The sequence below is a fragment of the Propithecus coquereli genome, unplaced genomic scaffold (assembly GCF_000956105.1).
Source record: "Propithecus coquereli isolate 6110/MARCELLA unplaced genomic scaffold, Pcoq_1.0 Scaffold147, whole genome shotgun sequence".
NCBI classification, from domain to species: Eukaryota; Metazoa; Chordata; class Mammalia; order Primates; family Indriidae; genus Propithecus; species Propithecus coquereli.
The window spans coordinates 3986540-4001484 of record NW_012139080.1 but is presented as its reverse complement, the minus strand read 5'-3'; the positions used below and the strand labels follow the sequence as shown (position 1 = coordinate 4001484).

The window sequence follows — 14945 nt, the reverse complement described above, 5'->3', positions numbered from 1 at the left end:
GGCTGAGCGGAGCAGGGCGCTGTCGGGCGCGTGGGGGAGCGGGGCAGGGGCGCGCACGGCCGGGAGCCAGAGCGATCGCGGCCAGGGAAGGGAGGAGGCGGCGAGGCTGAGGAAGGCAGCCCGGCCCAGCCTGACGCAGCGGCGGCGGCGGCGGCGGCGGCGGAGCAGGCCACCGCCAGGGCGCCCGGGCCAGCCGCGCCAGCCGTCCCTCCGCCTCCTCCTTCGGCCCGCGGCTCCGCGCGCGTGGGAGTGTGTCGCGCGCCGCCGGGGGTCACGGGCTCCGGGCATCCTCGGCTGGCGATCCTGGGCGGAGGGAGGCGCACGAGCGCGCGCGACACAAGGAGGCGGGGAAAGGAGCAGGCGAGGAGGAGGCGAGCGAGGAGGAGGGAGGAGGGAGGAGGGAGGGACCCGCCCGCCGCGCCCCGGTCGCCAGGCATGTGTGGCCGCAGGCGCCCGACGCCGCCACTGTCCCGGGGCTGAGCCGCGCCCAGGTGTCCCGCACAGTGCGTGCGCGAGTGTGTGTGTCCGCGCGGGCGAGCACCGCGCCGGCCCCCAGCCTCCCGCTCGCTACCCCCGGCCGCGGTGCATGTTCGCCTCCTGCCACTGTGTGCCGAGAGGCAGGAGGACCATGAAAATGATCCACTTTCGGAGCTCCAGCATCAAATCGCTCAGCCAGGAGATGAAATGCACCATCCGGCTGCTGGACGACTCGGAGATCTCCTGCCACATCCAGGTGCGGGTGGTGCTGGGCGAGGGCGCAGGGCGAGGGGCACACCCCGGAGTAGGGCAGGGGGGCCTCTGCGGTGGGGTGCGAGGACAGGGAACCCACTCGGGGAGGGGGGTGGCTAGAAAGCCAGATTTTGCTTCCTCAGTCCTGTGAGGCTGGGAGCACTAGCCAGGCAGGGGGGCACGGTCCCCCGCAGGTGCCAGCCACGCGTTATCCGTGCCCGGTCCCCTTCCTCTGGCATGCACCTTGCGCGCGCGTCTTGCTGCTCCCAGGCTGGGGGCGCGGGGTAGCTGCCTCCGGGGGAACACTGGCCTTTCTGGCCCCGATTCCGCCAAAAAATGGGAGCTCCGAGGGCCGAGAGGGGCACCTGCGTGTCGCCCACTAGTCTTTCCTCCCTTCCTCCACGTGGAAAGGCGTGCACAAACCTGGGTTCGCTCATTTCTCTCTGAGGGCACAGAGGTGCCCTCAGTCCCAGCCACCTGCTTCCTGCTCCCTGTTGCCCCCCTGTCGGTGGTCTTTACTTCGCGTGGGGCGGTGGCGAAGTTTCCCCAGAGTGAGAGAGGCCGGGCAGCCATGGGCTCCAGCCTTGAGGGATGGAGCGCGCGCTGCGTCGAACTGGAGCTATCTGGAAAGGAACGTGTGAAGTCCTAGTGTTTCAGAGAAAGGAAAAGGGCTTGTGAGGCCAGCAAGTGGAGACTCCTGCAGGAACCTGGGTCCTGGGAAAAAGCGCCCCTTGGAATCTTGGTGGACATTCACTGTCGCCCAAGTTAGAGAGGGCAAGTTGTTCGGGTGAAGGCTGCTTTGCTGGCAGCCCCATCCTGGGGTAGTAAATGCCTTCGAGCTGTCAAGGGATCTAGTGTGAATTGCAAGGGTGTGTGCATGTGTGTGCGCGCGAGCGTGTGTGTGTGCATTTGCGGTGTGTGATATGTAGGCAGGTGTGAGTCCCCTTCCGTGACCCCAAAGACGCCCCGCTAGGCACGCACGATCTGGAAAGACTGTGTCAAGGCTCAGCACTATTAGCTTCTGACTTTTAAGTCTATTTAATTATTTATATCTGGGATTTCCTCTTCTCACCTACACGAGTCTTGAGGCTCCAGGACTGAGTCGTTTTTAAAATACAGGGCACACCACCTTTGCCCGTGGCAGGTGAGTGAGGCAGCGTCTCCCAGCGGCAGGAATCTGCCTCTAGGCTGTGTGAGCCATGAATGAATGAAAGGTCTTTCCCTGTTTTTGTTTTTTTTTTTTTTTTAATTTTTGCTAGTGGGAGTTTGTGATACTGGGACAGTTGCAACGAACCTGTAAGCTGACAGCTGGACAAGTTTCAGGGCAGGACAAGTTTCAAGGCCCCCCACGATCTCCCAGGAAAGTAGACTCCCATTGAATTTTCTGGAGGATCTTGAATTTCATTCTGAGCTAAGCACCACTGCTGAACTTAATAATAAAAGGATTAGCAAGATGGGCAGTTTTTCTGCTGCTACAAGGGTGCACAGAAACGTTTGGCATGTACTGTCTTATGACTCGGAGAGTATGGTTTGTGCACTCTGCTTTAAGTCCTGGAGTGGGTGCCCAGGTCTTTTAACTCACAAGGAATATGCAGATAACGGAGGGACTGGCAGGAGAGAGCCAGGCTCTGCCTGCCCTGAAACGCTTGGAGTTGACATTTGTTTTTTTTTCCCCTCTGGCAGGACTAAGTCTTCCTCAAAATAGATAAGTAATTCCCAAAGGACATGTATTTGTTGTCTGGTGTTCTGGGAAACAATAAATTGTAGCTAGTTTAATAACAGTTTGGAAAGTTCGAGTTCTTATGGCCTAACTCAGGCCAAAGAGGTTGAAATGCTATGTTTCAAAATGTTGATTTGGGAATTGATTTAAAACAATCATATGTTTTATTCTGTGGTACCACCTTTTCCTGCCCCTTCTGCCTCCAAACAGAAATTATTATTTAACCAATTAAAATGAATTAAAAGATTTTATTTTGGTAATTTTGGACCTCATACTTTCCTAGAGTATTCCAAACTGGGAATTTAAACAGCACTTCCAGGTATGAGGTTACAATGATCTCCCATTTGTTTAGGGTGAGAACAAAAGGATTAAAAAAAACAAAACAAAACAAAACAAAATCATTTGGAGTCACCTGCACTTGTTCTGGGAGAATCCATCCATTTCTCCTTCCTTCCTTGTAAATCCCATAGATTTACAAAGTTAAAGGATTGTATGGACTGTCACAGAGTGTCACACATGCCCTCCCTCCTAGCCCATGCTGCCTGCCTGAGTTAAGAGCGCTCACCTCTGGTGCCTGCCTGGCCCTGGAGGCTCTGTAAGAGCAGCAGAGGCTCTTGGACAAGTGTTGGTTGCCCTGTTCGCCCCAGGAGTGCCTGTGGAGCTCAAAATAAGTGGTGAAACTCAGACCACACATCCTTGGGAGCTCATTAGTCTGCATTCTATAGTAAGTGAGCATTCCAGATTGAAAGAAGAATGAGCTGCTTACACAGGTTTCCCTAGCATGGTGCTGGAGGGCAGCTGCAGGTGCTGGATGCAGGCAATGATAGAAACTTCAGGACTGCTCTTTGGGACCATGCAAATAGCTCTGGTGCCATTTCTCGAGCATCTCCCATGTGCCAGCTTTACACTCATTATATCTGATTTCTATCTCAAGCCTTCGAATAGATATTATTCTCATTTTAAGGATAAGAAAACTGAGCCACTAAGAACTTAAGTGACTTGTTCAAGGCCACATCTCTAAAAAGAGATTGAGCAGCTGGAATTCAAATCCAGAGTTGTCTGGATCCAAAGCTCCTGTATGTCTTTGATATATTACCCAATAGTTAAAATAGCTGAACTTTCGGTGAAATTTCCAGACACCGAAGGAGATAAATCCAAGGGGTTTGAACCAGTGACTGAAGGCCAGTTGGGGATTCATGATCTGAATGGCCAAAGCGGCCCTCCTTGTGAGTTTGCAAACTTAACGTGTCCGGAGTCTGGCAGGGAGGCTGTCATCCCAGAGCTGATTGGAATCCCCCAATCCAAAGGCTGTTGGGGTCCAGTTCCATCCCCAGGAAACTTGGTGTTTGCCTTCAAAGAAATGGTACTCATAAATGCTTTGTTAGCTTCTACACACTGCATTCTTATATTTCAGATTGTAGTACCCCCAAAGTATGCCTGTGCATCAAAAGATGAAGCCTTAACCAAGCCAGAAGCTAAGGGAGAATTGCCTGGTTGTACTCCGATCACAGGGTGATGGTGAAGGGGCATGTCTTTGTTCCTCTTCAGTGTGCCTTACGTGAGGGGGAAGAGGCAGCATATTCTTCTTGCTATATTTTTCCCCCAGGATCTTTGCATCTACCACCATATTGATTATAGGAAAGAGCTCTTGCAAATTAACAGCTTTCAAGTATTCCTTTTCTAAGTGATATACTTTTGGTGGTATTTGGGCAAAGAAAATTTTTAAGCACACAACCTAGTGGCTGGGTCTCAGCAGATTGGTGGCCAGTTCTAGCAGGAGATGTGAAAGTCACTGGCTTTGTCTCTTTTCACAGGTCTGGTGTTTTCACAGATATGATGTTGTCCCATCATATCATTTGTGCGTGAATGTTTAGGCAGGTGGAAGAGGAATTCCAGATGGACGGGGAGTGAAAGGAGAGTCTGGGGCCCCAGACAGAGGCTTGGGGAAGGGAAGGAGTTGTTTCCCTTCCTGGGCTTATCCAGCTGAGCCAACCCTGAAGTCTAGATATTATAGGAGGACCTGGCTTAGCTCTAACTCTCTTTCATTCAGCATTGCTGTTTCAGTTCTGGCAAGGTTGGTCACAACTCTTTCTAATGAAATTGCCATTTTTACTTCCGACTTTTATTGGGCAAAACATAGACTTTTGACATTATTCATTCTTTGGCAAAGCCTGGTAAATGTGGCTGATGTTGGAATTGGCTGGAAATTTGTATTTGAATAGAAATCCTAACATAGTGCTTTGTGCATAGTAGGCACTCAGTAAATATAGATGTAGATGGAATAATTTTCTTCCTAGACTGTTAAATTCATTAGGGTGGAAACTTTTGTCGTTGATATTGTTCACCACTGAATCCCTAGTACTTAGACTAGTACCTGGCATACAGCATGTGCTCATTAAACACTAGCTGAGTGAATGAGTTCTAACCCAACCAATATTTATTCCAGCTTGTTACCTATCAACATGAAGTTAACATGACAACATTGGATTGAGAATCAAATGGGTGGTTTAGTTATATTACCAACCAGCTGTGTGATCGTGAGGGAGTCATTGGACATTTGGAGTCAATTTTCTCTTTTTGTAAACCAACAAGGTGGGTTAGATAGATGGCTACATTTTAAAAAGTCTATGGTTTAATTATTAACAAGACAAATTACATTTAAGCAAAACATTGCTATTGACAGAGTGGTTATGTACACATTATCTCATGTGATGTTCATAACTATCCTGCATTATCTCCGTTTTATGGATGTTAGTGTGTTACTGAGTGTTATCTCAATCTTATAGATATGGAAAATGAGAGTCAGAGAGATTAAACAACTTGGGACATTGGAAGAATAAGGGGATTAGAACCCAGGTCATTTGACTCAAAATCCAGAGCTCTTTCACCTCTGGAGCATTGCTTCTTGGGACCTGCGGGTTAGGCTGCTTTTGGCTGCAAGTAAGAGAGAAGCCAAGTTACAGAGGCCTAAATAATAAGGCACATATTATCTTACCCAGCAAGATGTCCAGAGAGAGAGGGCAGCTTCAGCATTGTTCCAAAGCTCTGTATGGACCCAGGGACTTCCCATCTTTCCACTTTGCCATCCTTAGCCTGTCAGTTATGTCACTATAGTCACCCTGATTATGAGGTGACTGTGGTAGTTTTGGATGATATTTAGGGACTACTACATCCACCATCTGAGAGGAGGTATTTCCTTGTGCACTTCTTTTTTTTTTTTTTTTTTATCACAGAGGAGCACCTTTCCTAGAGGGCCCAGAACTCTTCCCATCAGATTGCATTGACCAGGATTGGGCCACATGCCCATGCCCTAGCTGCAAAAGCTTCCAAGAATGTGTGCATCTGGCATCTTCCCTCTCTATAACGGGAGGGGGGCTTTGGCATTATGGGAGGAATGGAGGGGTATGTGCATGCATGTGTGTGTGTGCGTGCATGCACGTGTGTGGTGGGGAGGAACAGCTGTTGGCTAATCGTGCAGGAATGTCTTTCAGAATATGTAAAATTGAGTTGCAACTATTGTTACAATAAACCTTTCAGGTGAGTTTAATAAGATGTTATCTAAACCCTGGCTGATTTTAGGCACTCTTTGTATGATCAAATATTAGAAGAAAAATTATTAGGTAATTCTTTGCAGTGTGCACTGTTAAATATCAGTTCAGTCCTTACTGAACTGGTGGTTCTGTGCAGCTAAGAGGCATCTTGTCTAGAGCAGGCACAGCTCTATGCAACACGCAAGCTTTATACTTGTTCACGTGGCAGCGTGGCAAAGTGGTTGTGAACATGTGTTCTGGGACGATACTTGCTTGTATTTGAACCCTGACTCTGCCATTGACTAGCCAACTGTCTTTGGGCAAGTCACTTTGACATTTTGGGCCTCAGTTTCCTTATCTATCAAGTGGAAATAATAACAATACAGACTCATAAACTTGTTGTAAGGATTACATGAGGAATATATGTCAAGTGCTTAGCTTAGTATCTGTCCCAAAGTAGGAGCTGAAAAAATAGTGATGGTTACCTTAATACTTCGTGGAAATATATTAGAGATAACCCTAAGTAATGTAAAGGTTTTGACTTAGAATCTAATGACTTTAAGCCCAATCTCCATCACTCTCTTATTGTATAAGACCTTAAGCAAGTAGCTGGGCCTCCTATTCTTTTCTATAAAATGGGCATAATCTAATTCCTCAATGGCCAACCTACACAGGGTTGTTGAGATGGTGTATGTAAAATGATATTGCAAATGTTAAAACATCACCTAAATGCAGAGTGCTACTATTCCAATCAATTTAGTTGGAAAAAAAGCTAGTGTCTTATCTGTTGAAATGGGAATTGGATGGTCACATGCAAACATACACATGTGCTCAATATCAGGCCCCGTGGTTATCCTGTTGGTGAACTCCAAGCTAGGTCCCACTGACAGCCCCATCTTTTCTGCTAGTAAGGACAATCCAACACTTTTCTCTGTCAGACTCATCTAGAATGCCATTCAGAGACACTGAAAATCAGTCACAAAGGGAACAGAGAGGAGAGACAGTTTGTGGAATACCGTGGCCCAGCTCTGACGTCTTTAGGCCTAGATTACACGCGCCAGCTCTTTATGTTAAGAGTATTCTAAAAAAAAAAAAAAGTGATGTTATTCCAATGGTCCGCTAAGATCTTTCCTCTTGATACTTTCAAAGCAAAGGCAAAGTGTGTTGACTTCGGGGAGAATGCGACACTGTTAGTTCCACATTGTTTGGATGGTGTATCAGCTGGAATGCTTTTAACTGCATGCAATAAATACCAATTCAAACTGGCTTTAACGTTAAGGACATTGATTGACTCATATGTCCAGAAGTCCTGAGTTAAGGGCTTAATTCAAGGACTCTGGCCCTGTTCTCTGGAGTCCTCTTGCCTCTTCCTGCCTTTTGGGACGGCTTAATCCTAGGGCTAGTAGTGAAATGGTTATATTAATAGCAGTGCCAGTTTTCACATTTTCATAGGACACCCTCCAGGGTAAGAGAGAAGCCACTTCCAATTCATCATCCCCAGTAGAAGTCCTGCAGTCATTCTGATTGGACCTCCCAAGTCACATCCCCACCCTGAACCAGTGACTATGACCCAGGGGAGGGAAGGTGCCAATTAGCTTAAGGAACAGAGCCTGACCCTGGGACTCAGGGTGGGTCAACTTCCCTCCTGGTGGTGATCTACATAGGGGAGAGTGAATACCCCCAAATCAGGGATCTCGTTGGTAAGAAGAAGGGGGAAATGGCTCCTAGAAAGATAACTCACAATACCTATTCTAGATGCTTTGTCTGAGTAAGTGGTTCTCAAAGTGTGGTCCAGGGACCCCTGGAAGTCCCTGAGATCCTTTCATGGGATCTCTTTTCAAAAAAATACTAAGATATTGTTTGCCTTTTTTGGGTAGTAGTTTTATTGAGATATAAATCACATTCCATGCAATACACGCACTTACAGTATACAATCTAATATATTCATAGAGTTGTGCAACCATCACCACCACCAGTTTTAGAACATTTTCATCATCTCCAAAAGAATGTCATGCCTTTTAGTGGTCGTACCTCCATTTCCCTCCAAACCTCCCAGTCCTAAGCAACCACTAACTTACTTCTTGTCTCTGTAGTTTTGTCTGTTCTAGACATTCGATAAAAATAGAATCATACAATATATGGCCTTCCGCGTCTGGCTTCTTTCACTTAGCACTCTGTTTTCAAGGTTCATCCATGTTGTAGCATGGATCAGTACTTCTTTCCTTTTCCTTATCAAATAGTATTCCATGGTATGGATATATCACATTTTGTTTATCCATTCATCAGTTGATGAACATTCGGGCTGTTTCCATGCTCGGCTATTATGAATAATGTTGCTATGAAAGTTGTTCTCTAGACACGTTTCATTTCTCTGGGGTATATACCTAGAAGTGGAATTACTGGGTCACACAGTAATTCTATGTTTAATCTTTTGAATAACTGCCAAACTGTTCTTCAAAGTGGCTGTTCCTTTTCCATTCCCACCGGCAGGGCATCAGAGTTTCAATTTCGTCATGTTCTCTCCAACACTTGTTATTATGTATTTGAATATAACCATCCTAAGGGAGTGTGAAGTGGTTTTGCTTTGCATTTCCCTGATGACTAATGACATCAAGCATCTTTTCATGTGCTTATGGGCTATTTGTATATCTTCTTTGGACAATTGTCTATTCAGATCCTTTGCCCATTTTTAAATTGGGTTGTCTTTTATCGTTAAGTTGAAGTTCTTCGTATATTCTGGGTACAAACCCTTATACAATAAATGACTTGCAAATATTTTTTTTCCGTTCCATGGGATGTCTTTTTACTTCCTTGGTGGTGTCAAAAAAGATTTTAATTTTGATAAAGTTCAATTTATATGTATTTTTTGTTGCTTGTGTTTTTGGTGTCATAGCTAAGAAACTATTGCCGAATCAAAGGTCATGAAGACTTATGCTTATGTTTTCTTAAAGCAGTTTTATAGCTTTAGTTCTTACATTTAGGACTTTGATCCATTTTTTATTGATATGCAGTCCACATATCATAAAATTCACCACTTTAAAGTGTATAACCCAGTGGACTTGAGCATATTCACAAGGTCATGCAACCATCACAACTATCTAATTCCAGAATATTTTCATCACCCCAGAATCAATCTGTACCTGTTAACAGCCGCTCCCCATCTCTGGTCCATTTTGAGTTAATTTTTGTGTACGGTGAGAGACAGAGATCCACCTTTGTTCTCTTGCATGTGGATACCCAGTTGTCGCAGCACCATTTGTTGAAAAAATGATTCTTTCCTCATTTAACTGTCTCATCAGCCTTGTTGCGATGTTGTTTACCCTTTCCACCCTCACTCTCACAGACATGCAGTGGTGTTTTCCAGAGGCTGCATGATGTGTGACATCCCACCACATTGACTGGAGATTCCAGCTCTCTGTCGAGTCAGACATTAAAGATATTTGCAAATACATAATAAAACAATGCTACTTTTCTCACTAATTTTTTTGGTAAAGTATAGCTATTTTTATAAAAATGTCACTTAATGTGCCATGGGTTTATTATTTTTAAAAGAATCAGTAATTGAATATTTTAAAAAGTTCTCAGAAAATATAGATACATACAACCCACATAAACAAAAATTTTGTAGATCTTCAGTAGTGTAAAGAAGTTATGAGGCCAACAAGCTTAAGAATTGCTTGTTTAGGTGACTGTCCATTTACTGAAACTTCTGAAAAATTAAAAAAAAAAACAACAAACCCCAAACCTAAATAAAACAGAATAGAACCTCCATGCATTTTGGATCTCCAAGATCACAAGCTAAAAGTACCTGAAATGATCTCAATTAAATAAAAAACTCCAAATATGTGGATGGAAAATGTGATTGTGTATATTTGGAATTCTTAGTAGTGATCATATACCTGTGTGCACGTGTGTGCATATGTGTCTCGATGTTAAGAGTCAGAAGGACAAGACCAGGCTTTACTGTAGTGTTTCCCAAATGCACTTGCTCTCCAGCTGAATCTTAACTCTTAAAACTCTAATAACATAAAGCCGTGTCTTATTTTGAGATCCCTCTTTTGATTACGGAAAATGTGCAGCAAGTATGCATTAAGTGTTTAAAATGTAAACTGTTTGAGTCAGGCCCATTAGTCACTTGAATTCTTAAGCTGTTACTTCTTTTTCTGAGTAGGCATTTTGGGAAAACTGAAAAATATTGCAGGAATGGAAATATAAGAATTTATCCCATGGCGAGTCTAATATGAGATTCACACGGCGTAAATGATAGGCATTGGGAAGGTAACACTTTTAGTTCTCATCTTGAGTAAATTCAACTTACTCCTCCCGTGAAGTAGCAGAGGGCCAGATGTGGAGTCCAGAGATGGAAAAAACAATGGGATTGTGGTCAGGAGCCAGTAGGGCAGATTTTGCAGCTGAGGTTTTGAACTTGATTCAGGCTCAAAAGAATCAGCATTGAGCTCTGCGAGGGGGTATGTACGTGCTTCTCAGTCTCTCATGTTTCTGTGTATCTTCTGAATTCTCACCCAAATGCAGATTCTGATTCAGGAGGTCTTGGGAAGGGCACTGAAATTTGACATTTCTAACATACTTCCAGGTGATGCTCTTGCTGCTGATCTGTGGACCGCACTTGGAATAGTAAGGCATAAGTGGAATTTATGTCTCCTCATAATATTCTTAATTTCCTCGAGTGTGGAGACTGCTCCTTTTTGGCCTTTATCTCTCTCAGTAGTGCCCCACCAGGCACATTTCTTGCAGTAGATGTTCAGTGAATGTTTGAGTGCGTGAGTAAATGAATAAGGAAATACATCCTGGAGTGTCTATCACAGATAGATCCAAGTGCTGATTAGACAATGTTGCTGGGGATGGAATAATTCCTTTTGCCTCTTTGCCCCCAGCCTAATCAAGAGATTGTTTTTCAAAAAAGGATTTCCCATGATGACAAATCTGATGAAATGTTGAACGTCCGTGAGAGCACACGGGGGCCTGGGGTTAGTGACTGCCTTCTTGTCCCTTTGGGTCACGTTTCCCGTTCTTATTTTCCTGTACCCTGGAGTATTGGTGGAATTGCTCAGGAACTCTGGCAATATCTTGGCATAAATAAGTCTTTGTGTATAAGTCAGCAGTGCCTGGAAGCCCCCAGAGGCATAGGGGGCCCAGCTGTTCTCATTCGCAAAAGTGACCCTGTGGGACAGTGACCCCAGAGGACAGTGCAAAATGCATTCTAGTTGTAACATAAGCTCTGGAGCTGTTTGCTTTGCTGACTTTCTCTGAAGGTGCAGGATGGAAAGGAGAGGATCATTTTAGAAAAAAAATGAAACTTATCCTAAAAAAGGAAGAACATTTGTATAGACCAAGCAATTATGTTTTTCAAAAGTGAATTAAAGTTTTTTGAAACCATGTCAATCTTATTCAATAAACATTTGTTAAATATCTTCTATTAAAATATATGCCATTCACAGAGCTGGGAACTAGAGATATAAAAGAAAATAAAATCAGCTGTCAAGAAGCTTGCAGTCAGTTGGGGAAGATAGCAATGCGAGGACCCAATGACAGATGTAGAGACAGGTGTATGCAGGTGGAGGACCAAGAGGAGGCATCTATATCAGGTGGGGCATCAATTAGTATCTCTGGGATAGATGAACCTTGATTAATAATTAAAGGACGAGTGGAAGTCGTCAACTCTTCCAGAAGGAGAAAAGGGTATTACAAGCAAGGTGATCCCTTGCTTGCTTGGTATAAAGTCCTGGGCAGGAGACAGCGTAATTGGACATGAGAATGAAGGAAGGAGGATCAGGATGAGTCCCCGGTGGTTGGTTTCAGTGATGGGGTAATGGTGATGCCATTCCAGGAGAGACAGGCCCGGCCACGTCATCTGTGTGGCCCATTGCAAAACGAAAATGCGGGCGGGGCTCCTATTCAAAAAATTAGTAAGACTTTCAAGGTGGCAACAGCAGACCATTAGACAAAGTATCGGGTCCTTCCAAGTGCGGGTCCCTGAGCAAATGTTCAGGTCACACACCCATGAAGCTGATGAGATAGACTAAAGAAGAAGCAGCTTGGGGGAGGAGATGGTTAGTTCCATTTGGGGTACATTGACTTTGAGGTGCCTGTACTGCATCTGAGTGCAGAATTTTCAGTAGACACTTGGATATAAGGAATGAAAGTTTCTGGAGACACAGGTCTTGCATAGAGACACAGATAAGGGAGTCTTTAATGTCCTTGCAAGTGGTGGCAGAGACCATGCAATATGAACAAAACCAGCATGATGAATCTTCCTTTTTTGTCTATTAATAATATATTTCTGCTTGAGGCATCCCTGTAGATGAAATCAATGGATTGTGAGTTCTGGAATTCTTTCCAAGAGTATTTGATCAATTTTTCTTTGTTAGGCAACTCTGGCCTGAACAAGAGCTGGTCTCCATTTTCTTCTGCAAGTAGGGCAGCCAAACCAGGGTTGTCAGTGGAAAAGCATTTTCCTGTCCCTTAATCCTTATGTCCCAGCTTGGACTTGCAAATGAAAAAGACCTCTTTCAGCTTTAAAGTTCTGAGTTTCAAGGCATAATATTTCCACTCTAGGGAAGTTGCCCTTTGAGACAATGTCATGAACATTAAGTAGATAAAACATTTTAAAATCCTATCAACATGCTACAAAATTAAGCACCTTATATGAGGAGCAGCTTTGCAAACCATGCTGTAATAATTTATCCTTTATTTAATATTTGTTTATCTCTTGGATATCTCCTATGACAAATTTTGTTTTCTATTTAGTTTCCAGGGGGTTGTCATGAATATTAATTAAAATAATTCAAGTTCTATAAAATGACTCAAAGGAATAATCTAATATTAGTAATGTAATGAATCTTAGATGTACAATAGAGTTTTGTTTGAATATGTCTATGTATTATGCTTAAGTTTGAAATATGATTATTCTGTAGCAGGGAAAAGCAATCAGCATGTTAGCAGATCAGCGTTTGGTTTCTTACCTCTCACCTCAGAAGTATAATCTGTTGCTTTAAAACTATAGGCCTTGATGCTAAACATTGATCTGGAAAGTCAAGATTGACTGAACCAGGGTCTTCAAACACAAACTGAAAATGCAAACACAATATCATTTACTAATGGATGTCATGGTAGTATTAAGCAGTCTTAAAAAGTCAGTAACTAATTAGCCTTATTAATAGAAGGGAGAACGAAAACCTAATTAACTAGCTGGCTAATAATTCTTCCTTGATGTTTCTAGCTAATGTTATTTTTTTGGCTGGTCTATACACAGATTACTGACTATAGTTCTGAAAATAATGCTAGTCCTTGTGATCTGTATGTTATGTAGGTGTTATGGTAGTGTTGGGTATTTATTGGTTCTTTGTTTATCAGCAACCTTTATCTTCACTTATATTCCTCTTGATGTCCTTGAGTAGGATAATAATAATATGTATTAACTAGTTAATTAAATTGAGATTCAGAGATGTTATGTGATTGGCCTGAGGTCTCATATTTATCAAGATTAGGATGCAGTATTGTGTCTTGAGATTTGGATTTGTTCCCATTATACTAAATACTACCCTTATTTTGTTTTCGAACCTTCTTGGTAGTCTAAATGATGTAAAACTTTCCTTTCCACTGACAACTTTTTAAATAGCACAGGAAAAAAGCCATACACTGATCACACTTCCGGGTAGAAAAAGCATACTGCTGTCTTAGAACTGTCATCCAAGGACACAGTGTAAATTTTTCCCTGTCTACTTTCTTTTAGCAACCTGTGGCTGAATGTATATCCAAATAAAAATCATAATCAATTTATCATGGTTATATAATTATTTGGCCATCTAACATAACTAGATAATTGAAAGGTGTCTCCCCTTTCCCTTTACATGTTTGGCATGGTACAGATATTGCTTGTAGTTTGAAATCTCAAATTAACTCCCAAGAAATTGCAAAGAGAAGAGAAGGAAGGATGATGTCAATAGCATTTTCTGTCTATCCTCTAAAGGAATTTACCTTGCAGTTTTGAGATTGACTATGGAAGTGGAAATCTTAGCAATCCCAGAGCAGAGGACCCCCTCTAGAAAAATATGAAAACCAAGTGGTTTTAGGTTGGGGACCAGCCACAGCGTTGTCAGGCTCTCTTTCTTTTGAAGGCTTAGGAAGAAGAGAAATAAAATCTCAGGAGTCAGGGGTGGAAAACACACTTCAGGTTCTTTCATGCCACCTGGAGCCTTGTCAAGGATAACTTCACCTCCTGTGTTCCCAAATGTCAAGGGACAAGTATTTCTGCCAAGGGTCATCATGGTACAGGGGACCTTGAGTGACACCTTTTGCCTCCAGGTTTGGAGACACAGTCTCTCCACCAGGTGTAGATGGCATCTTCTTGGTTCAGTGCTGATTCAAAGAAAAAAAGGAGGAAAAGTTGTACAGTAATTCAAGGGCAGCGATGAAGCCTGAGTTTGCAGCGCCAGCAGCAGTGTGGTAATTTGAGAATAGCAAATTAGAAGAACAAAGCAGATTTTAATCATATGCCACAGAGAGGAAGGTGGTTTAGGTTTATCTCCAAATTGTACCTCCATTAGAGAAAGGGAGGCTTTTAATGCTATTATCCAATATATATTGTTAAAGATTTCTTTCTTCCTTTCCCTAGGCTTTCCTTAGTGTGCTCACTGGGTAGGAAATGGCAGCCTTTTTCTCCCTTAGTATATTGAGCTGTTGTTAAATATATAACATTTTCTTGGTGTTACTGGAAATGTGGGGACGGGAGGCAGAGAGAGAGAGAGAGAGAGAGAGAGAGATTTTGAGATCCCAAGTTTTTACCCTTTAGGAGATTCTAGTCTGAAGGCAGAATTGAAGACTTAAGAAAGAGTCTCCTCTCATCCATCCATTCATCCATCCATCCACTCCTCCACTCCTCCACCAACCCACCCATCCGCTCATCCACCCTTCCATCCACTCCTCCACTCCTCCACCAACCCACC

The 14945-nt window shown here is 43.6% G+C and overlaps 1 protein-coding gene across 2 annotated transcripts in view; it reads left to right on the top strand.

The window, feature by feature from the left end:
* The first annotated feature begins 383 nt into the window (after positions 1 to 383).
* FRMD3 (FERM domain containing 3) overlaps positions 384 to 14945 on the top strand; it is a 251744-nt gene continuing 237182 nt past the window's right edge. Inside the window, exon 1 of one of the 2 annotated variants that reach the window (XM_012640021.1) lies at positions 384 to 733. In XM_012640021.1, coding sequence (XP_012495475.1) covers positions 587 to 733 — 147 coding nt within the window. In that variant the 5' untranslated portion in view covers positions 384 to 586. The remainder of the gene's footprint in view (positions 734 to 14945) is intronic. The other variant, XM_012640022.1, reaches the window with a different exon arrangement.